Source organism: Ochotona curzoniae, unplaced genomic scaffold (genome assembly GCF_017591425.1).
Source record: "Ochotona curzoniae isolate NIBS_2020 unplaced genomic scaffold, NIBS_Ocur_1.0 contig_3190, whole genome shotgun sequence".
NCBI classification, from domain to species: domain Eukaryota; kingdom Metazoa; phylum Chordata; class Mammalia; order Lagomorpha; family Ochotonidae; genus Ochotona; species Ochotona curzoniae.
The window spans coordinates 9,189,215-9,211,513 of NW_024465751.1; the positions used below are offsets into that span (position 1 = coordinate 9,189,215).

At 40.2% G+C, this 22,299-nt stretch overlaps 1 protein-coding gene across 1 annotated transcript in view; it reads right to left on the minus strand.

The window, feature by feature from the left end:
• Positions 1–645: 645 nt before the first annotated feature.
• FAM91A1 (family with sequence similarity 91 member A1) overlaps positions 646–22,299 on the minus strand; it is a 46,866-nt gene continuing 25,212 nt past the window's right edge. The window contains exons 16-24 of the mRNA XM_040979332.1: positions 20,228–20,376; positions 17,787–17,921; positions 17,560–17,673; positions 16,293–16,365; positions 14,400–14,549; positions 8,828–8,932; positions 6,523–6,646; positions 5,389–5,458; positions 646–2,501 (exon numbers count right to left, since the gene is read on the minus strand). Coding sequence (XP_040835266.1) covers positions 2,316–2,501; positions 5,389–5,458; positions 6,523–6,646; positions 8,828–8,932; positions 14,400–14,549; positions 16,293–16,365; positions 17,560–17,673; positions 17,787–17,921; positions 20,228–20,376 — 1,106 coding nt within the window. The 3' untranslated portion in view covers positions 646–2,315. The remainder of the gene's footprint in view (positions 2,502–5,388; positions 5,459–6,522; positions 6,647–8,827; positions 8,933–14,399; positions 14,550–16,292; positions 16,366–17,559; positions 17,674–17,786; positions 17,922–20,227; positions 20,377–22,299) is intronic.

Genomic DNA, 22,299 nt, shown 5'->3' on the forward strand with positions numbered 1-22,299 from the left:
TTCTTGAGAGGTGAAAGTGTACATCAGATTCTGTAAGTGTGTCCTTTTCAATCTTTCCTCTCTCCGTTGCTACATAACGTTTGCCACAGTGTAAGCTGTATTAGGAGGGGAGGGGAGGAAGAGGGGGACGCAGCAGAGACAAATGGAACTCAGCATCAGCAAATTTGGCTTTCGGGAATCTTTTCTGGCAAGTAACCAAGTTTAATATCCTCAATTTGACTTTTTTTGTTGTTGAATTAGGTCACGCTGGGGGATGGATGAGGTGCATGCTTTCCACGAGTTAATGTACAAAGGACACAAAGCCCAATTCACACAGGAAACCCCAACATGAGTTTCCTGGCCTTTGCTAACAGCTGGAGAGTACAGAGGCCTTCAGCTGCACTCAGATGATCCCTGCGTCCTTGTGCAACCCCGGAAGCCAGCGTGGACTCCGCTTTCTCAGCAAGTCCCCTAAGTCCATGATCAGCATTAGGTTTGACTTCCTCCTCGATTCTCTCTCAAAAGAAACGTAGCAGCAACTCACACCTACAGTTTAAGCTTTAAACTCACCGTTCACTGCCAACAAGCACCTATGGTCAGCTCTTTATTAGTGGACATACCATGACAGATAGCTTATATTGTTAATAAATAGGCTGCAGACAATTCAAATAAAGCAAATTAAAATGAGATTAAGGAGCCTTGATCAAAACGAATAATTACAATTTTCAGTTGAAAACCTACAAAAGTCACATACATACATACATATTACATACATACCTAATAGCACTAGGAATGTACAATATCAATTACTGGAAAAATAAATGAGTGATTCACAGTCGTAAGAAATTATTTTAATATTAATATGCATTTATCTTTTTATAGGCAAACAACATACACATAGTTTCTACCTTTTATGGAATAAAGTAGAAAAACAAAGTTCACTGTCTTCAAGCCCCAACACAGCACAGGTTGTGCCACAGGTAGCCTGGTCCAAAATACTCCATTCTGCAGACAGGCCATCAAATGCATGGTTATGTTAATGGTTTTAAGAAAGGCATATATTTCCAGAAGTATATTAAATACACAAATACCATTTCTGTAAATACCAAAAATTCTCAGCAAAAACGGCTAGATTACAACATTCTCAAATTGTTTAGTGCTTTATGCAATTTAAATACATGTTGTTTGATCCGTTAGTTAAACTTTTAAACTAGCAAACCATTACCCTACAAGAAGAGCTAAACTGAACTATAGCATTGCACAAACTTCCCAAGGAAGGTAACTTGAAAAGTCAAAAAGTGACTGCAATTGTTCTAGTTAACATTTAAGATATTAAAAGAATCAATGACTTAAGAAATGCTTTGAAATAATTCAATTTTTATCATTTTCTTTCAAATAGATTTAAGATCCAGACTGCTTAAGAATAAGTCTTCAAGCCAGGTTTCATACTTCAGATCAGGTTCTGATCTGAAGACATGGCCTTACTGCTTTTCATTTATAATTCTAACCTAAACATCAGATTCAATTGTTGTAACAGTTCATTGGTGAGGCTACAAACAAATGAGGGTGAAGACACGTGACAGCTGTAGCTACCAAGAGTGGAAAATGAATTCCATTCTTCCTTATAGACTCTATGAAAATATAAAGCCCAAAGTGAGTGACAACAGAAGTCCAAATACAAACATTGTTTAAAAATACAATGTTTTCCAAAGTGTCTCATGAGATGTCAATAACAGCCACGGTCTGAGTTCAGACCTTAGAAAGCGAGGTGATTTCTAGGTAACTACCCTCATTGACATACCCTGTGCAACAGTTGGCCGTTCTATGTCATTGGCAAACCCCCCCACCTGCTCCTGCAGTACTGTACGTCTGAATTGGATGGTTTTATTATCATGTATAAGGACCCCAAAGCCTTTGCATAGGAAGAGTTCCATCTCTTCCTTTGATCCCCGAAAGGGTAAGTAACAAAATATAAAATTAAACAAGATCTATGTTTGATTAACATATAAAATTACCACTGCAATATTCATAGTGACTGTTTAAAAACGTAACAGTCATCATAAAGCCTATAAAGTATATTCGTAGTTTTATAAAAGAAATGCAGATTGTCTCAAGGTAAAAAATACAGTGCTGGCTGCTAAAAAGCACTTGTTGTGGTGAGAGGTGCAACAATGAACAAAATGTCAGCGAACAGGAACATGTTTCCCAACTTTTCGTGTCAAGTAAGCAGGAACTGCACTGCGGCTGCAGGACGCTTTTTAGTAGCTGATACTCTAAAGCTAACGCCAGAAAAGGAAACAAGGCCGAAAGGGTGAGCCACAAACGGTGAAACCAAATTATTGCAAATGGAGACTGGCGAGCAGAAGGGAGGAAGGGGACCGCCCACTCCATTCTGATAAGATGCCATCCTGAAATACTAAGTTTTTTGCAGGAAGTGGAACTCCTGTATCAGCACAGGATGACTGAGACATCAAACTCGAAAAACTGGGCTCAGTTTGAATATCCAACGCTGAAGCACCTTCCTAAAAGAGAAACGAGAAATATTCCATGTTCAGGTTTACTAAAACCACCCAACTAAATCAAATGCATACAGTATTCCTAATGAGCAATATAACCTCGATCACCAAGAAATGCTTATGAAATAAAAGTACTCTAGCAGATCCAAAGATTATATCCCAAGCCCCAAATAATCCATGGCAGATAAGCATACGAGGATAAGTAACACTGGTCAGAGTACAGTAAGCATTTTGAGAGAAACAGAAATAATACGTTATGAGGCTATGGGATAAAGAAAAGATTAGTTTTTTTAGAAGACCATAACTATCTCAAGTATTAACCAACATGAGACAGCCCCTGAAAAGTCCGCCACAACATTAAGAAAAGCATCCACCCGCAGCAGGCTGCTCAGATCCGCGTACTCAGCATAGAACTCTCCTTAGAACTGGTCTCCCATGCAGGTGCAGGGTCCCAAGGCTTTGGGTTGTCCTCCACTGCTTTTCCAGGCCACAAGCAGGGAATTGGATGGGAGGTGGAACAGCCGGGATACGCCCATATGGAATTTCGATGCTTGCAAGGTAAAGATTTAGCCACTGGGCCCGGTGGCGTGACCTAGCGGGTAAAGTCTTCGCCTTGAATGTGCCAGGATCCCATATGGGCGTAGGTTCTAATCCCACCTGCTCCACTTCCCATCCAGCTCCCTGCTTGTGGCCTGTGAAAGCAGTCGAGGACGACCCAAAGCCTTGGGACTCAGCACCTGTGTGGGAGACCCGGAAGAAGTTCCTGGCTCCTGGATTTGGATCGGCATAGCATCAGCCATTGCGCTCACTTGGGGAGTGAATCATTGGACGGAAGATCTTCCTCTCTGTCTCTCCTCCTCTCTGTATATCTGACTTTCCAACAAATAAATAAATCTTAAAAAAAAAAAAAAGATTTAGCCACTAAGCCCTCGTGCCAGGCCCAACATCCCCAATCTATTCCTCATGTTTAATTCACCAACAAGATTTGTTAATACAGAATACACCAGAATACACCACAAATAGTTTACCATGGTAAAGGCCAACGGTCTCCAAAGTCAGGTACTCACTCCAAAGTACATTGGAGTATGGGCAAAGTTCTAGAATTGGTCTACTTACAGCATCTTTCTACAATTACCATTTCATGCATTTTTATTTTGTTGATGTAATAGTGTATATGTAAAGTAAAGAAGAGAAAAAAAGCTTTTATTGAAGAATTGGTACTCAGTCCTAGTCCCTCGCTTCACAGGAAACAGCCTGGCCCTCTGTCCGCCTCTGTCCCTTTCTGTCCCTTTCCAGGCGATCCTCCAAACAAGAGCTCCTATTTTTTTTCCAGGTTTATTTATTTTTATTAGAAAGTCAGATCTATAGAAAGAAGAAGATACAGAGAACTTTCAACAGCTGGTTCACTCCCCAAGTAGTAACAACGGCCAATCCGAAGCCAGGAGCCAGGAGTTTCTTCCAGGTCTCCCACATGGAAATGCAGTGTCCCAAGGCTTTGGGCCATCCTTGACTGCTCTCCCAGGCCACAAGCAGGGAACTGGATAGAAAGTGGAACAGCCGGGACAGGAACCAGTGCTCATATGGGATCTCAGCATATGCAAGGCGAGAATTTTAGCCACTAGACTACCACACTGGGCCCAGGAGCTCCTATTTCCAAAAAAATTCGAAATGAGGTCTTTTCCTTGTTCAAATTTTTAGTAGTTTTTCTTTGCATTCAGCAAAATATACAAACTCTGCAACGTACTCCCAAAGGCCTGGTACCCCACAGCCCTGTCCTCCTCTTCAGTGCTTGCCTTTTGGCACTGCCCACTGGTACCTTGCACTTCATTACACAGAGTGCCTTCCTGACACTGGCCTTCTGCACTACTAGGTCCTGCCCAGAACATTCCTTTCCATCCTTTAGGTTGGCTTAAATATTACCTCCTACCTATTCCGATAAGATCTATCTTTGGATTACATCACAATGAAACTATTTCAGTGTTTGATTGCTGTCTCACAGAATACTATAAGCCCCCGCCTATGCCTTACACACTGCTGTCTTCCTAGACCCAGCCAAAGGCCTGACACATGACGGACTCCAGTATTTATCCAATCAATGAATGAGACAAAACTCCAAATGTCGATTGCACAATGTTGGATCAGACATTCTGAACAGAAACATTCTATTTGCTTTAGCGAAGAAGATGCCTCCTGAGATGCCCACATACCCTGACAGGGTAGCTGGGCCCACATCTGTCTCTTGACCACAGCTTCCTGCTAACGAGCTACCTGAGAAGTAACAGGTGCTGCCCCAAGGAGCTGGTGACCTTGCCTTCTACATGGGTGACTTGCACCGAGTTCCCAGCTCTTCACCTTGGTCTGACCCAGCCTCAGTCAGGAGCAAAGCAGCAGCTGGGAGACTGCTCCTCTCTCTTTCAAACAGAATATATTTTTTAATGAGGCATATTCATTAAATACTTAAAAAAAGAGATTCCATGTTAAGATATTATTTATGAAGATATTATTATTATGAAGTCTTCTCTTTCCCTGGGGAAAAGACAAAAGGGTCGTGTGCTGCCTTGGCTTACACGCCCCTCCGCACAGTGGAGGATCACTGCACTGGAAGTGAATCGGCCCCTGACCCAGTGCCTAGCACAGTGCACTACCCACAGCAATGCAGCTCTGCAGGATGAAGCACTAGCACAGCACAAAGAGTTCAAGCTTTAGTGCCTGAAGTCTGGCAAGTGAAAGGTGCAAGTCAATCAATTCCTAGAATCCCAGAGCCTTCATTCATGTAATAAGGTTGCCGCTTACTGCACATCTTGTTGGCACAAAGACTCAAGCACAAAGACAAGTACTTTGCATACCATAAAGCTCTACACAAATACCATTTGGATTTCTTGGTTTCTGTTACCTGGAATGAGTGGACGAAGTTAAGGACTTGTAAAGAGAGTTTTCTACTGGAATGTAAGAGATTTTGAAGGCTAAAAAAATGGGAAAGAAAAAGTTTAAAGTAAATATAATGACAAAAACTAATACCTTATGACAATTTACTATTAGTAAGCTAAACACACACACACAAATCCTAATTAATCACATAAACAACTTTTGAAAACTATATTTTCTATCACTGAAACTTTCATCTGTTTTAATAACAGGGAGAAATAAATTCCTTGAGTTCTTTTAGAAGATGGTGTTGTGACAGCACATTCAGCAGCCACCTGAACACCAGCATTCTCTAGGCGCATCAGTTCAAGTCCTGCCCGCTCCACTTCTGATCCAGCTCCCTGTAAATGTGCCCAGGAAACAGCAGGAAAGTGGTCCAAGTACTTGGGGACCCCTGCCATCCATGCAGGATACCCAAAGGAACTACAACAAGTCAGTGAAATAAATGAGTTGTTTCCCAGTTCTGTCCTAAACCAAGAAGTTAAGGCAATGTGTGGGTATCACTCCTCCAAGCCACCATCTGTAATAGTCAAGATTCAGTGATGTTCTTTCTTGCTACCCCAGCTTGCCTAAGAACCTTACAGCATTCCTTCTTAGCAGCCACTCCCAAAGGGTGACAGTTGGCACAGGAGAGAAATCCTACACATCCTCTCTAAAGGCACTAATGTTCATCTCAGAAAATGAAAAAGAGAAGAGAAGATGCCATAATTTCACAAGAGATAATCTCTATTAGTAATACCTAGGGTATGATATGATGAGAGACCTACATCAAAGAAATTTCCTGTGAACAATTATATATTTCAAAAAGGTCTATGCCCATGAACATACATCAATTTCATCACACCCTTACCAAATCAGGGTAACTAAGCAAATACATAATTAACCAAAACATGTGCATTCTAAAATATCTGCTTATGCCTAATGTCTGCTCTATTAAACTTGTACTTCAAAAAGTCAACAACACCTTAAACTAGCAACTTTTATTCAAGCAGTAATATACACAGAGTGAGCACTATGCACAATGCAAGGAAGCCAGACACAGTAGCCATCCACTGACATCTCAAAGACCCAGCAGGACCAGGACAAGAGGACCAGGACTTACCTCTCTTTTCTGCATAGGCCATGTGTCGCAATTTTCCTACAGACCTTCCGGTTTAACTCAGAACTGAACAGGGGAATTCCAAAGCACAGCTCAAGAGGAACCCAGTCTGCCTCTGTTGCAACACCTAAAAAAGGAAACAGCAATTTGCATTTTCAATTGCACATACTGCATGACTGACAAGGGTTTCCAAAGCCGACTCCCAGTGATGCCCATCAACAACTTGGAAGGTAAAGTGGACTGAAAGACTCAAGTCATATTCGAGGAAGGTTTGTTTTTGAGAGTATACATGTACTGTGGAGAAGGTACATAGCTTTCATAAAGCATTTAAAAAGCGGTCATCTCTTAAAAAAGGGTACTGCAAGACATCTGTACAATGAAAAAAATCAAAACATTTAGTTCAGGGATAATAAAATTTAAGCCATAAGTCATAATTTTACAACTCAGCCATGGGACACTTAAAAAAGGCCTGGCAAAAGCAAACTGAGTAACAAGGGTCCATATAACAGACAATGACATTAAAATAATGCCCTATGTTACTCCGTAACATATCAGAAGAACAGAGAAATCTTCCACCTTCTGAGAATGTGTGAGGAAGATGTTAAGTAAGACCTATCAAGAATATAACAGGTGACTTATAGACAGCAGACTCAAATCAGCATTAGACATTAGCAAAACTATAAAGACATACAGGAGGAATCAAGAACAATCTTGACAACCTTTTAACAGGAGGTCCTATGCACAGAGCAGGGGAGCACCCCAAAATGGAGCAGGAGGACAGGAGGAGGCTTGTATCCCAACACTGGAGACTCCCGGATCCTCACCAAGGACTCTCAGTACGGGCACCAAGGACTATATCCCAACTGCCAAGGAGACCACAGGCAACTGGAATGTCCTCATAGGTCGAGAACTCTGAGGTGATCCACTCCCTATCGGATCTCCCACATGGGATTGAAAAAGCCCAGATCCTTCCTCACAGGATCTAACGTCATCGGAACAACAGCTGGGAGCCCTGAGCGGACCCCAGAAACAGAAGAACAGTAAACTTCCTTCAGGATTCGGGAGGGGAGCTTTCTCTGGTCCTTACTTAGTTTCAACTTTGGATCCCCATCCTCTTTTGCAATGACCATTGGGTCATGCCAGAGGCCCCCCCAAAAAAATTAGATTAGACAGAGATCAACAAGAAAAGCTTAGAACCAGACAGGAAACGGTCAGCTTGGACTCCTATATACCTTGCTAGGTAGGACACAAAGATTAATTACTCCTCACTGGGGTATTGAAGATTTCTCTGCACACCCCTCCTAAAACTGTTCTGCACCTCAATTGTTAACATATGCCTTAGAGTTATAAGCCGGTTTGGATTATCCTAAAATTTGCCAAGTTCAGTAAAAACTATGCTTCAATACTATAAACTGCTAAATACTAAAATGAAATAGCCACAAGACAGCTGAACAGTACACTATAGCCATTCTAAGGTGTACCACAGCCAGTTGTGTATAAACTAAAATTCAAAAGTCAATGAAGTAGTCACAGGATGTGGTTAAGAACCTGGAATTTTCTAACATATCAGTCACTCAATACCATGTCAATTAACTCCATAATGTTGTAAACTGTTGTTGATGTTATGTTGTGGCTTTTTTATTGGATGGGATGATATTCTGCCAGCTCTACTTTCAGACCAGGGATGGTTTCCCCAAGAAACTGTTGAATTTATTTGGACAATAAGATGCTGGACTCTATGCATACATGCTTGCAATGAAGGAATCATGACTGTATTTGAACTGTGCTACTGCAACAATGTGGAGGAATCCACCATGTGGGGAGGGCATGGAAAAGGGTAGAGGGAATCCCAGAGCCTATGAAACTGTTTCATAAAATGAAATTTAAAAAAAAGTATAGGACCAATTGATAAAATTGTATTTGTTCAAAAAACATAAAGTTTGTTAAAGAATTTAATGCTAACTAATGAAGTCCACCATATTAACAATAAAATTGGAAAACCAAAAAAAAAAAAAAAAAGAGAGAAAGAGAGACAGTGACACCTTGGCAATCTGTAATTGGTCTAAGTACTCTATGACGTTCACACACTGAGATCATTAATGGATTTATGTCTCAAAGTACATGTGATGTTACAAGATACATGACTGTACCTGAATTGTTATTCTAAACATAAAAATTGTCCCCCAGAAAATCCAAAAAGCCTATTATGGATATTAAGAACAGGAAAACAACATGAAAATAACCTAACAGAAAAATGAAATATCAGAAAATAGCATGAAAATATTGCAAAAAATCTTTAACACTTTACCAGAGGTTTGCTTTGTGGCCGAATCTACAGTTGCTTCCTCAATGACCATTTCAAATGACTCTGTACTCCCATTTACATCTGAGCCAGAAGCTAAATCAGGTTCTCCTGTTAATAAGAACATAAATAATATCAGAGTTCTGGTAGTCATTAGGAGTTGTCAATAAATCAGTTATAACATAAAAAGGATCTCAGGCAAGAACGATAATGCAAAACAAAGAACAAATAAATTAACTTAAAGTGTTGATTCTAAACCAAGAGAGCAATTTTATCCCCCAAAATACGTTTGGCGGTGGCTGGAGACAGGGATGCTCCTGGTATCTACGGATGCTCAACAGCCCACCATGCAGAGACAGGAACGCCCCTCAACCAAGAATTCTCCAGCTCAAAATGCAAACACTACTGAGTTTGAGAAATGTTGACTGAAAAACATTCAATTTAAAAACCAGAACTACAGGCATTCTATCCCTGTGGAAATAAAGCAGGCTACTCACATTATTATGCTTCAAGTCAGTTTTACCTCTCATAGGTTTCAGCACATAAAATCCTTTAAGGTCTCCCAAATTTTACTATTTCTCTAATCTCACCTTCAATGATTATAAAATGACTATAAAACAAATCCTTTATTTTGGTCCAAGATGAGTTATTCTGTTTTTGTTTTGGTTTGCTTTGTTTTTTATTTCCCTCCAAAGGCTGCCATCCTCTAAAAACATCAATCGTCTTCTGTCTTGCTGAGACTTCAATTTTCAATGGCCAGGCCTAGTTTCACCTGTTCTAACAGGTCTGCTGAACTGCGTCTAACTCTACACTGTATACTAATCACTTTCTGTCTCCCTTTCTTGAGTTACTTCAGATTATTGTTCATCTCTAGCTCCTGAGCAGCTATTCTATAAGTGTTCATGGAACACACAAAAGCGGTAGTAGCCAGGCTTTGAAATGACTGCCTAAGTCAGAGCTCTCTTCTCAGAAAAATGCACCCTTGAAATTTTGACATCTTGAAAACAGGTTTTAAATTAAAAATAAAAGTATGCAAGGAAACTTCAGAATAGATTGTATCTAGAAAGGGCAAGTCAGGAAAACTAAGCAGAAAATGGTTGCAATAATGCAACTTTAAGGTGTCAAGATCAGACAATATCACACATACAGAATTGTTAAAGAGGATTAAAAATGGCAAGCAACAAAACCTAATTTATAAAACTTGGGAACTAAGTGGACAAAAAGAGAACTAGAAAAAAGTTAAGATTTTAGGCACAGGTGAGAAATGGTACCTTTGACAGAAACAGAAAAGCTGCAAAGAAGAAACTACTGTTCTATTTGAAAACATTTTTACACAAGGAAACTTGATGTAAAGAAAAAAAAAAAAGAAGAAAAACAGGATGGCAGAGTAAGGACACGTTTAAACAGCCAGAGAATCAAGAGCTAGGGTGAAGAGGAGAGGGTGCAATCCTGGGAAATAAGAGAGGACAGGCCAACAGCAGAGGAACACCTGGAGACCTGCAGACACAGGGAAGCAACAGAGATGGCAGAATAGGATACTGACTGGATACCCCAGCTACAGTCAGAGATCGGGGATCAGAGCTCCACCAGTAACTAGGTGAGAAGGGAATTCGTTGGGAGCTCAGGAAGTGAACCAGAATTCACCTCCTGCTTCAACAGGAGCAGAGACAAGCAGCAGACCTTAAGCAGGCAGGTTCAGGAGCAGGGTGGATCTCATGAATCAAACCTCTATCAGTGCCACACTGGGTGCCATTCTATGTACTGAGGAAAGGGCTATGGGAGCTGGAGAAACAACAGCAAGCTGCACAGGTGTTAAGCCAGGAGTGAACTCATTCCCAACTTGACACATTGCACTGGTCCCACAGGGAAAACAGTACCAACTTGGCATCCTAAAATTTTCACACAAGACAGATCCAGGTAGTCCCCAGACCTAACAGCCAGCAAGTCCCAGCAAGACTAATACTGCTAACAACCCAGTCACTTAGGGCAGCTGGCATTTCCCTAATCCTGGGCACTGCTCAAACCAAGAGAGGGAAAAAGGCTGTGCAAGCAATGGTGTGGTCACAGCACGGGATCACAAGGGGTGGGTACTGGTGAGCCAGGAGCTGGGGTTATGGGGACCAAGGCACAAGTGACTGCAAATGAAAAACTGGGTACCAAATGCAATCAGTAAAATCAACCCATACACCAATGGACAATACAACTTAGAAATCAGCCCTAAGAAGAAGAATATGCAAACCAGAAGTACAATGACCAAGAGCAAAAGACACAAAAGCACAATGAATAATACTGATGCCTCTCCTGCAAACAAGCAAAAGTCTTTGCCAACCTCAGAATTAACTGAGGAAGATATCAAGGAAATGGGGGATAAAGACTTTCTAAAACATGTTATAAAGCTTAATAACAATGAGAAGCAAATACAGGAATCCGAGGAATTTAAGGAACATGTTATACAGGAAGTAGCAATGAATCCAACGAATGCTGATATATTAGAAATTAAGAACACAATGGAGCAAATTAAAAATTAAGTGGAAAGCCTCAACAACAGAACAAGTAAGGCAGAAGGAAAAAAACTCAGAATTGGAAGTCATTTTCTTCAACAATGGGGAAATAATCAAAAAACTGGAAGAACTGACTCAAACTAAAGTATTCAAGAATTAAGGGACACTATTATTAAAAGGCCAAATATAAGCGTTATGAGTTTCAGAAGGCAGAGAATGAGAAGCCGGGTTTGAAAATGTATTCAATGAAATAATAAAGCAAAACATCCCTAATTTGGAGAAAGAATTGGAAAACAGAATATAGGAGGAACACAGAACTCCCATTAGGTTGACCAAAAGCTATCTTAGCCACAACACATAATAATCGTTTGGTTATTATCTTCAGCTTAACATAAGGAAAAAAATCCTTAAATATGCACGTGAAAAGAAAATCAACCAACACATGAAAGAACCCAGTCAGACTTACTGTTGACCTCTCAGAGGAAACTCTACATGCCAGAAGAGAATGAAGTGATATATTTCAAATTCTAAAAGGAAAACATTGTCAGCTCAGAATAACTTACCCAGCAAAACTTTCCTTTACCTTTGAAAATGAAAAAAAATTCTGCCACCGCAAAGAAAAGCTCAAAGAATATGTCTCTTCCAGACCTGCCCTACAAAAGATACTTAAAAGATATTCTCTTGACAGAGAAAAGGAACAGCATATACCAAAACCACAGGCAAATGTGGTCAACGTCCCAATAAAACAAAAGAAGACTAAATCAAGCAAGGAATAACTAATTGGTAAAATGACCGGACCAAATTACTACCTATTCTTATTAACCCTAAATGTAAATGCTTAAACTCATCAATTAACCATGACACAGATAAGCAGATTGGATCAAAAACAAAATCCATCTATCTGCTGCCTAGAGGAGACACATCTCACCAACAAGGATATGAAGAAACTGAAAGCAAACGAATGGAAGATTTCCAAGCTAATGGAAAGGAAAAACTAGTTGGTGCAGCCATTCTTCTATCAGATACTACAGACTCTGACATGGAAAATATTAAAATATGAAGGACACCACATAATGATCAAAGGATCCATTCAGCAAGAAGAGATCACCATAATAAATGTAAACGCACCAAATGTCAGGACACCTAGCAAGGTGAAACAAAAATTAAGACTTAAATGGAGAAACAGACTCTAATACAATAATAGTGGGGAACCTTAACACCCCATTAACATCATAACAGACAAAACAGAAACTCAGCAAGGAAACTACAGAGCTCACCCAGATGCTAGAGCAAATAGATCTAAATCTTTCAACCTACAAAGATTACATTTATTGTTTCCATCAGTACAAATAAGGATTTCTTTCTGGAGAAACCCGTGCTCTTCTGGAGATGCCAGATTGTCTTGCTTCCTGATCTTTCTTATGTCCCTACATTGATATCTGCTTTTAGGGTGCTTCAGTTTCTTTTGCTATTTGGAATCATTTTCATAGGAGAATGATCTTTTTGTTCAAATAAATTGTGTCAGTTATATGTTGCCTTGGCTTGGATTCTGCCAGCCTGTTCATGTAACCTCTTAAGTGATTTTCTCAGCTGCATTCAGTATTCAGCGTCTATTGAGCCACCTGTATCTAGTCTACAACAATTTGTGCAAGTGTTAGTAAGATCTTGAACTGGATGTAGGCTTCAACAGATGTGGATCTTCAGTCTACTGAGAGATGGGTGTCAGTCACACTAGGGTTGTTCAGCAAAGAGGATTCACAGGGTGTCTTATCCATGTCCCACTACCTGATAGCAAGTTCTAGGGACTGTGTTATATAGCAGGTGCAAATGCTAACGATTGGTTAAGAACTGTTCTTCTTCAGGCCCAGCAGGTGAACTCAGGTATAGCTGGAACCCCAGAGCTGCAGGATGTCATGGTATCCTTACTCAGATCCCTCAGGGTGAATCTTGGTGACTGTGAAATATGATTCATCACTCACAGTCCCAAAGCTGCAAGGACTCAGAAGGTAAAACACCTAGGTTCCACATGATAATTCTGTGTTCTGTTGAGGATTGTGTACTAGCAAGTGCAGACCTGGAACAGACAAATGCAGACAGGGTCTTCCTCTCTATCTAGGAGGAATCAGATATTCACGGGATATATAGAACTAAGTTATAGTCCCAGAAATGTAGAATGCAATAGGTCACTAACCCAGGTCTTACCACCCAAGTGCCAATTGTGCTGGGTACCCTGAACTGGCAGCTGCCAGCCTGAGGCACAAGAATAAAGACAGGACTATCTGGATCCCACTGGTGTAAGTCATTTTCTCCAGAAATTACAGCTCTTACAATCACAGTCCTGGTGCTGTGTGACACAGCTGAGACTGAATCATGTTTGCATGGAACATGCAAGGGCAAGGCTGGGTCTTGGGCCCTGGCCGCCCGCTTTTGCTAACAAGTGCAGAAGAAGAATCCATCAGGTCCATTATTCTGGGCTTGTCAATGCTTTGTTGCCGGTGTTGAGCTTAAACTATTAACTGTATCTTGACAATATTGTATACTAAACTTTCTACCATTGTCAATACCTACAATGTTATACTTAAATAACAGAATGATAAACTTGTGACTGTGGCTGCAGGATTACACTATTATTAACAATATAGGGGGAAACCGAGAGGGGGAAGTGATGGGGAGGGTGCGAGGGAAAATCCCTGAGCCTATGGAATCGTATAAATGAAAAATAAAAATTAAATTTAAAAAAAAAAATTTAAAACAGAAACTTGACTTTTGAAACTATTAATTCACAAGGTACTTTTAGAGCTTATAATTGCAGATGTGACTGTAAATGGCTAAAGTCCATGATTTCTGTATTTTAACTCCCAAGTCAACACTTTTTTAGCTACATTCTCAGCATTTTCTGCACTTGAATAATTGGTATCTGTCTAAGTGATGGTGCAGCATCACCTTTCAGTAAGTAAACAACAAGTATTAAAAACTTCAACATCCTCACAAAGTTCTGCTGAGTTTTATACATAGTAAGATAACATGTTAAACTCAAAACCAATCATCATAAGGCACAGAAGCCAATATCAGCCAACCTCTTTCATCCGATGCATCACTGAGTTTTCTATTTGCAAGCTGACTAGAAGCATTCAGCATGGTGACATATCCACAGAAGTGCTGCAAGTCCACCTTGCTCCGTAAGATTTGCAATGCTTTATGAACACCCATATTGACACGAGTGAACTCTAAGAACAAAGAGTTTGTATCAGTTAGTAAATTGCTGTGTAACATCACACAACACAGAACATATTTTATTAAAGAACCTAAAACTGTTTACACTTGAATCTACAAAGATTAATTACAATGAAGAAATATATAGTAATGCAAAAGAATGTTGTTCACAAATAATATACATATAGTCCTCAGGAAGCATTTGTTATAGCAAAACACACTGTCAGTGAAACAAGCAGCCAAGTCGGAGGTCCTATTCTGCCTTGAAGACTTAACTGGCCAGCTGCTACGAGGCAATATGTTGAATACAAATTACATTTTTACAAATTTGAGAGAAGTTATTCTGAAGCTGAAGTGAACAATATATTTGAGAACACATGCCTAATAAATTATCTAGATATTAGTTTAAGTTCTCATAACTATATGAATTTACAAAGGAAGATCTCTATTCAAATTTTGTAATTCACACAAAATACCCTAGGGCTATCTCAATTCTAGAGATCTTATAAGTTTAAGTAATTTAAAGAATTTGCCACCACTATCCTACATCAGGCAAATTTTTTTTCCTTAGAATCTATAAAAAGTTAAAGGAGAAAATGGCAAAGTTTCTTTGCAGGCAGCTATTTGTTTCCAAATAGGTGCTACTTTGAGAAGAGGAAATGCCCCAAAGAAAGAAACTGAAACCCTGCTCTCAGCTGTAATCACAACAGCAGAGCCCTAACTCCAAGCACGCAGCCTCTGCAGCCCAGCCACGTCAGCAGCAACAAGACATTCACAGTTTTCCTTTTCCCTATTTCAGGAAAGTGGTAAAGTGGTACACAACATTTGAGAAGAACAGTAAATTATTTCACAAACTAATCCACGTTAAATCATCTGAACCACTCACTGTTTTCTAAAATCACTACATTGACTCCAGGAGCCAGCTGACTAGCTCATAGGACAGCAACTCTGCAAGAAACAGGAAACTGAGATGCTACAGAAAATGGGTAAATTTTAATCAGTGTTTCCTCTGAATATGTGTGTTGTGCTATTCAATATAGAAGCTAAGTTCTGTTAAGAAAAAATGGATTTATTTTTACAAAAATCTCTGAGCATATTTCATCTAATCTACTCACTTTGAGAAAGTCAATATTAAGCAGAGCTTCCTCTGCCTTGATTCTAACTAGCTTGAATTTACCAACTCTGCATGCATTCAAGTTTCCTTTAATACCAGAAATAAACTTTCACAACAAAAACAAATACTAAGCAATATATGCACATGTGCTTTAAACTATAAGAAAACAGGTAAGTGTCCACGACCTAAGCAGTGTTTTAATATAAAATTCAAATATGAACCATTAACATTCTAGGAGTCCACATGTACATATGTAGTGTGCACACAAAGACTGACTGCAAAACATTGAAAACTTTCCACTGAACACTTTGAAAGCACCTGGAAAAAAATGCATGCAACCTCGAAGTGGAAAAAAGAATCCTCTGTAACGTGTGTTCTCCCAAACTTGCAATAAACAAAACAAACTGAAAGAAAGAAAATTTAGTCTCCACTCTAGTACAGAACTTTTTCAGCTACGGTAAGTGGGTCTTATTCTATCAGTTCTTTGAGAAAAAAGTCACGTTCAAACCTTTTTGCCTTCTCTTTGACACAACAGTATGAATCAAGAATTTAAAATGTTTAAGAACTGATTTCCTGCCATGTTATTCACCTTACTGTTGGTATGTTAAATAAAAATGTCAAATAAATATAGTTCAAAAGGTACCTCCTTGTAGTTCTGTTTCATCAAATGGAAACGGTATATGGACAGTTTCTCCTACACCATGCAAACCATGTCCCTAAACATAGACACAGAAAGGCATATGTGGGAAATTTACATTTCCAAATACTGAAATCCAAATAATAACGCCACCTAATGGAACAGTGCACATTAATATTCACTAAAAACATTCAACAATTCTTTCTCTCAAATCAGGTAAATAAGGCTAATGAAAAAATGCAGGTGATTTAATAAATAATTCAGAGGTGAATCAAATGAAGACTGAACAAGGTTAAGCATACTGGCACAAAGCTGAGCTGTAGTTTTGAGACAGAAAAGTGGGAGGAGTCCCACAACTACATGAAGTGGGAAAACTCACAAAGTATGCACTTAATATAAATGCAGTATGTCTTGCTATATTATTATCATAAACTGAAAACAATCAAAATCTCTGCCAACACGAGATCAGTTAGGTAAGTTTAGTATATATTTCAATGAAGCTGCAAGAAAGAGAAACACATCTCCCAATGAACTTGACAGTAGGAAGAACTCTAAACACTAAACAGAAAACAGAAGGTACATAATTGTGCAATTGCTTGCTTATGTACCAAGAAGAATTTGGTATAAGATACTCAGTGGTTATCTGATCTGGAGATGAGGAACAGCAACTGGGTAGACAGGGCTACAAGGGAAATGATAACTTGCTCTGTGTATCTTCTAACAGTGCTTTATTTATGAGTCATGTACATACACAAATAATTAAAGCTTTAAAAATAAAACTCAGTCTACCTGCCGTGCACTCATTTAATTCCATAAAATTCAATTTGTTCCTTTGAATTTCTTCTGTCTCAAAGTGTTATTTATATTTAATTCCTAAGTTTGATGCCCAGAATAGACAAATCAAAAGATACAACAACAAGTAGCCAGTATTTTTTAAGACAAAGGAAAAAGATGAAAATAACAGTGATCCTAAAGGAAGCAAGGTTTCTTACTGAGATGATAAGAACATTTAAAACTGAGTACACCTCTGTAATGGTTGCGCATATGCGTAAATATACTAAAACACCCCGAACTACAGAACTATACAAATAAGTGGATCATACAGTACATGAGTTATACCCCAATAAAACTACTGGAAAATGCAACTGTCTGAATCCTTGTCATCTCTACAAATTCCAAATTACTGACAACTGACTGTAAATTAGAACAAAGCCAGATAAACAATTTTTATGATAAAATCCAAAATTGATAGTATCAAGCAAGATAACTGTACCTGAATTAAAACAGCAGAATGTGTTAAAGCATCATTCAACATTGTGAGCACATTGGACGTGGGAACTACTCCAGGATCATGACCCCAAGATGTTATTAGTAACCTATCATAACCCTGTGAGAAAGAAATTATAGAAGTGACACTTGGAAATAGGAAAACACTGTTCATCAACTTTTACCTTCCACACCTGTAATTATTAAAAAAAAAAGGGGGGGGGGGTCACGCACCTGAAATATATCTGGTAGTTTTCGAAGCCTTGTACCTTTAGATAGTAACAGAGATGGTGGTCCTTGTCCAGTAATGTGGTAAATGTACAGTTTAAACCAAACAGAACTAACTTCCGGGATAGCTGGTCCAATATGCTGCAACCATAAGAGAAGATAAACCTGGAGCACTCACCTGAAGAAGTCAAATTTCATAAGTGACAATATACGGTCTTATGAACAGCAAATGTCTCATGTATTAACTTACTATCCTTCTGGAAAAAGTTACGTGCTCCATTAGAACAGTTTCAATTTTATATTGGAATTAGCAAAGCTCATCTTGAGCCCTGGAGTCTGAGTCGGCTCAAATCAGTCCCGTCGCCTTCAGAAGATTCACTTGAGCTCCATGACTCTTTTTGTATAATGTAACAGTCCATTTGGCCCAGCAGTGAAGTGCAGTCTTGGGATACCCACATCCATTAGAGCCCCTGGGTTCAAGTTCCAACCCTGCTTCCGATCAGCTTCTTGCTAATGTTTCCCTGGGAGGCAGCTTCAGCCTACCAAGGTACTTGGGCCCCTGCTACTCAGGTGGGAGATCCAGAAGGAACTACAGGCTTGTGGTTTTGGCTGCACAGCCCTGACTGATGCAGGCATTTGGGAAGGAACCAGTGAGTGGAAGATAGCTCTCACACACACATCTTTCACTCTCTGCCTTTCAAAATAAATTATCCTTAATAAATTAAACAAATAAATTTAATTTAAAAACAGCAGTAAAATATCAACCTCATGAGTATGTTGCAAGATTGTTTTAAAAAGGCCTCAAATGGTACCTGGTATAAAATAAGCTCTATATTAAACTATTAGCTATGATTTTCACTAATCACGCTACTTTTCATAAAAAAGAAAAGGGATTACCTCCCTTCTATCCCTCTACCATTCACTTGGACAGTTCATGGATTCCTACCATGGCTACAGCTTGTGTTCAAGAACAGGAGAAAGCGGTGGTTGGAGAGGGGAGGTACAAACAATTTATAGAAAGGAAGTGTTGTTAAACGTAAACCTAGGATCACTTCTGTTGAGTACAAAGGACAAACTGGCTGAGAAGACAGAATGCCAAAGGAGCTCAAAGCACAGAGATGCACAATCCCTCTGTGCAGCGACTTCCTGCTTCCTGCACCACCAAATGCTGCAAACTTAGGAAAGCTCGCAGGCTGTGGCCTGAGAGCAATGATATAACTCCGCCTCCAGGAAAGCAGTACAGAAACAAACACAACTATTTATTTTAAAACAGCTCATTGCTTGTGGCCCAGTAAAAAAGGATGGCCCAAAGCCCTGGACCCTGGACCTGCATGAGACCTGGAGGAAGCTCCTGGCTCCTGGCTTCGGATCAGTTTAGCTCTGGCCACTGTGGCCATTTGCAGAGTGAACCAATGGATAGAAGATTTTTGTCTCTGTCTCTCTTTCTCTCCATAATTATGATCTGCCTTTCCAATAAAAATGTGTGTGTGTGTGTGTGTGTGTGTGTGTGTGTGTGTGTGGACAACTAGAGTATTTCCCACACATAAATTCTACAGTTAACCAGACTTGTTGCTAGCTTGTAAGCACATTCTCTCTTCAGTTTCTGTGGAACTATATCTTCACTTTCAAAATATTTAATTTTCCCTCACTAATTTTATTTCATCCCTCAAAATGACCCAGGTTCCTTCTTGGGGCATCCTGTAACATGTTCTTTAAAACATTCCGAGTATGGGGTAAGGCACTGTGGCACAGCATGTTGTGCAGCTATCTGCCATCACCACCATCCCATCAAGGTGCTAGCTCGGGTCCCAGCTCTCTACTTCTCACCCAACTTCATACTAACACGTCCTGGGATGGCAAAGGATGATGGCTCAAATCCTTGCAACCCTGCCATGCCAGTGGGAGTCCCAGATGGATCTCTGGACTCTTGGCTGACTGAGCCTGGCCAATTCTATCTACTGTAAGCATCTGGGTAGTAAACCAACAGATCAAACATCTGTCCCTCTGCCTTTCAAATAAATAAATGTTTTTTCTTTCAGATGAGTGCTGGTTCCAGTCCTGGCTGCTTTTCTTTCTGATTTCGGTCCCTGTTAATTTGCCTGGCAAAGCATAAGAAGATAGCTCAAGTACATGGGACCTTGCTACCTACATGGGAGACCAGGAGAAAATTCCAAGTTCCACTGGCCCAGTCCCAGTCATTGTGATCATTTGAGCAATAAAACATCGTATCAAAGAATTCTAACTCTCTGTCTCCCCCTCTCTCCATAGCTTTGTTATTCAAATAAATATAACTTCAGAATAACTCAAAACTGAATACCACCACCTCACACTAGCATAAAAGAAAAAACTCCCAAGTCACAGTATCTGAGATGTGACATCATCCAATTGAGAATCCAGAAAAACAGGAGGACCAGCAGCACACCCAACCCGGCCCTCCAGGGCGTTACCTGAGGGGTGCAGCTGCTCACGGGCCGGATTTCATTGGTGAGAGGTGCCATGGAAACAAGCAGTGTGTAATTTTTGTTGAGAACTCGGCTACAGGTTGCAGGGTCTAAACCAAGAAGGCTTTCACAGCGTAAAAGATCCAGAGGAAAACCTGTGTTCGTGATCAAACATACAAAGAAAGGGGAGAATGTGAATCAAAAATGTTGAAGATGAAATTCTAAAAGCTATCTTGAGATTCTGAACTTTTATAAAAAGATAACTATTAAAAAGTAGCAAATGTCCAGGAGACATCTCAGCTCTGTAGAGACTTAGAGCTAAAAGTCTGTGCCGTCCGTTCTACCTGCACTCCTCAGCTGCCTTTCTCTTTAACACATCACACCTCTTTGACCTTGACTCCGCTCTGCAGCTCCAGCCACTCCAGGACAGTGGAATGTGAAAGCACGAGCGTCAAAAGTTCCTTCTCTATCCCGTTTTCCAAACTACCCAAGGAGAGTCACAGTTTACAGGCAGCCTAGAGACTGCTGGTCCACAAAGCATGAAGCCATGCAGCATTCACATCACACATTCCTATCTTTATTCTTCATATACAACACCAAGGAAAGGAGACAGACAGGATGGAAGACACTTCAGGAAAAGACCTGGAAGCACTGAGCACACTCAGGACCGAACTCTCGCTCTCCACAACGATTCCTCAGTACAAGTACCCAGCTCCCAGGAGAGTGCTGACCCCAGCTCTGAGCATGCAAGATCACAAAGACTATTACTGTCTAGCATGAAAAGAAAAAAACAGTACTCCCACCCAAAGCAAACAAAAAAAATAGAGGCATAGCATGAGAAGAGAGGCAGCCTAAAGCATGGCACCAACAAAATCTAAGATAACTGGGGCACAAAAACGACTAAGAGAAAGCAAAGGCTATGATTCAAAAACGGATATTTTGAAATCCATAGCAAGGATTCCAAGAAATGACTATTCAACTGGTAGATCAAGAGTAAGCACTAGAGTTGGGGGAAGTCACCAACCTGCAACAATCCCAGCAAAGTAGGGTTCACACACGCACCATCAATGGATGAAAACCTGGGGCCACACAGATGAGAAGCATGCTATCTGCCTGGCCCTGGGCCTCTCCTTCCACCTGCCGCCCACCAGCTCTAGTGTTGCAAATGGTCAACCACACAGTGCAAAAATCACACAAAATATTAACCAGGTGATCACTCATGGAAATCATGCGCTTCCAGATGTCACACCATTAAAAGGAAATAAACGATAAGCATTTGTGTACTATTCTACATAGCAGTGCATATCTGAATCTAATATAGAAATAGCACCTACACTCAGAATGAAAAAAAATTCCTATAAAACCAATAAATGGACTGGATTCTTAAAATAAGAATGTTATAAAACAAAAAAATGGAGGCAAGCATTGTAGCATAGTAGGTTAAGATTCTACTTTCAGGGCTGGCATCTCACGTGAGCTCCACTTCTGATTCAGCTTCCTGCTAAGATGCCTGAGAAAGCAGTGGAGGATGGTCCAAGTCCGTGGGTCCCTGGACCCACACGGGAGATCTGGAAGAAGAAGTTCCTGGCCCAAGGCATCAGGATTCACCAACTACCAAGGTCATTTAGGGAGTAAGCTGGCAGGTGGAAGGTCCCTCTCTATCTCTCCTCTCTATGTAAATATGCCTTTCGAATGAAAATAAATAAAACTTTGAAAAACAATCTATAGATGTGTCCCAGAATAAAGGAGGTAAGAGAATTAACTAGATGAAGATGTTCATATGCAACATCAGAGTGCCTAGGTTCAATTCCCACCAATGCAGATACTGGAAGGTAGCAGCAAGGGCTCAAGTAACTGGATTATGGACAATCACATGGGAGACCTGCCTCGTGTTCTAGGCCTGCAGCTTTGGTCCGGCTGCAGCAATTGGTTGGCCGAGAATGGCTGTGCTCTTTCTTGCTCGTGCACATGTACTCTTGCTCTTTCTCACAAAAATGAGCAAATACACACAACACTTAGACCTAGATCCTATACCAATGGCGAAAATACTATTAATAGCAACACTGGGGAGAAGGCAG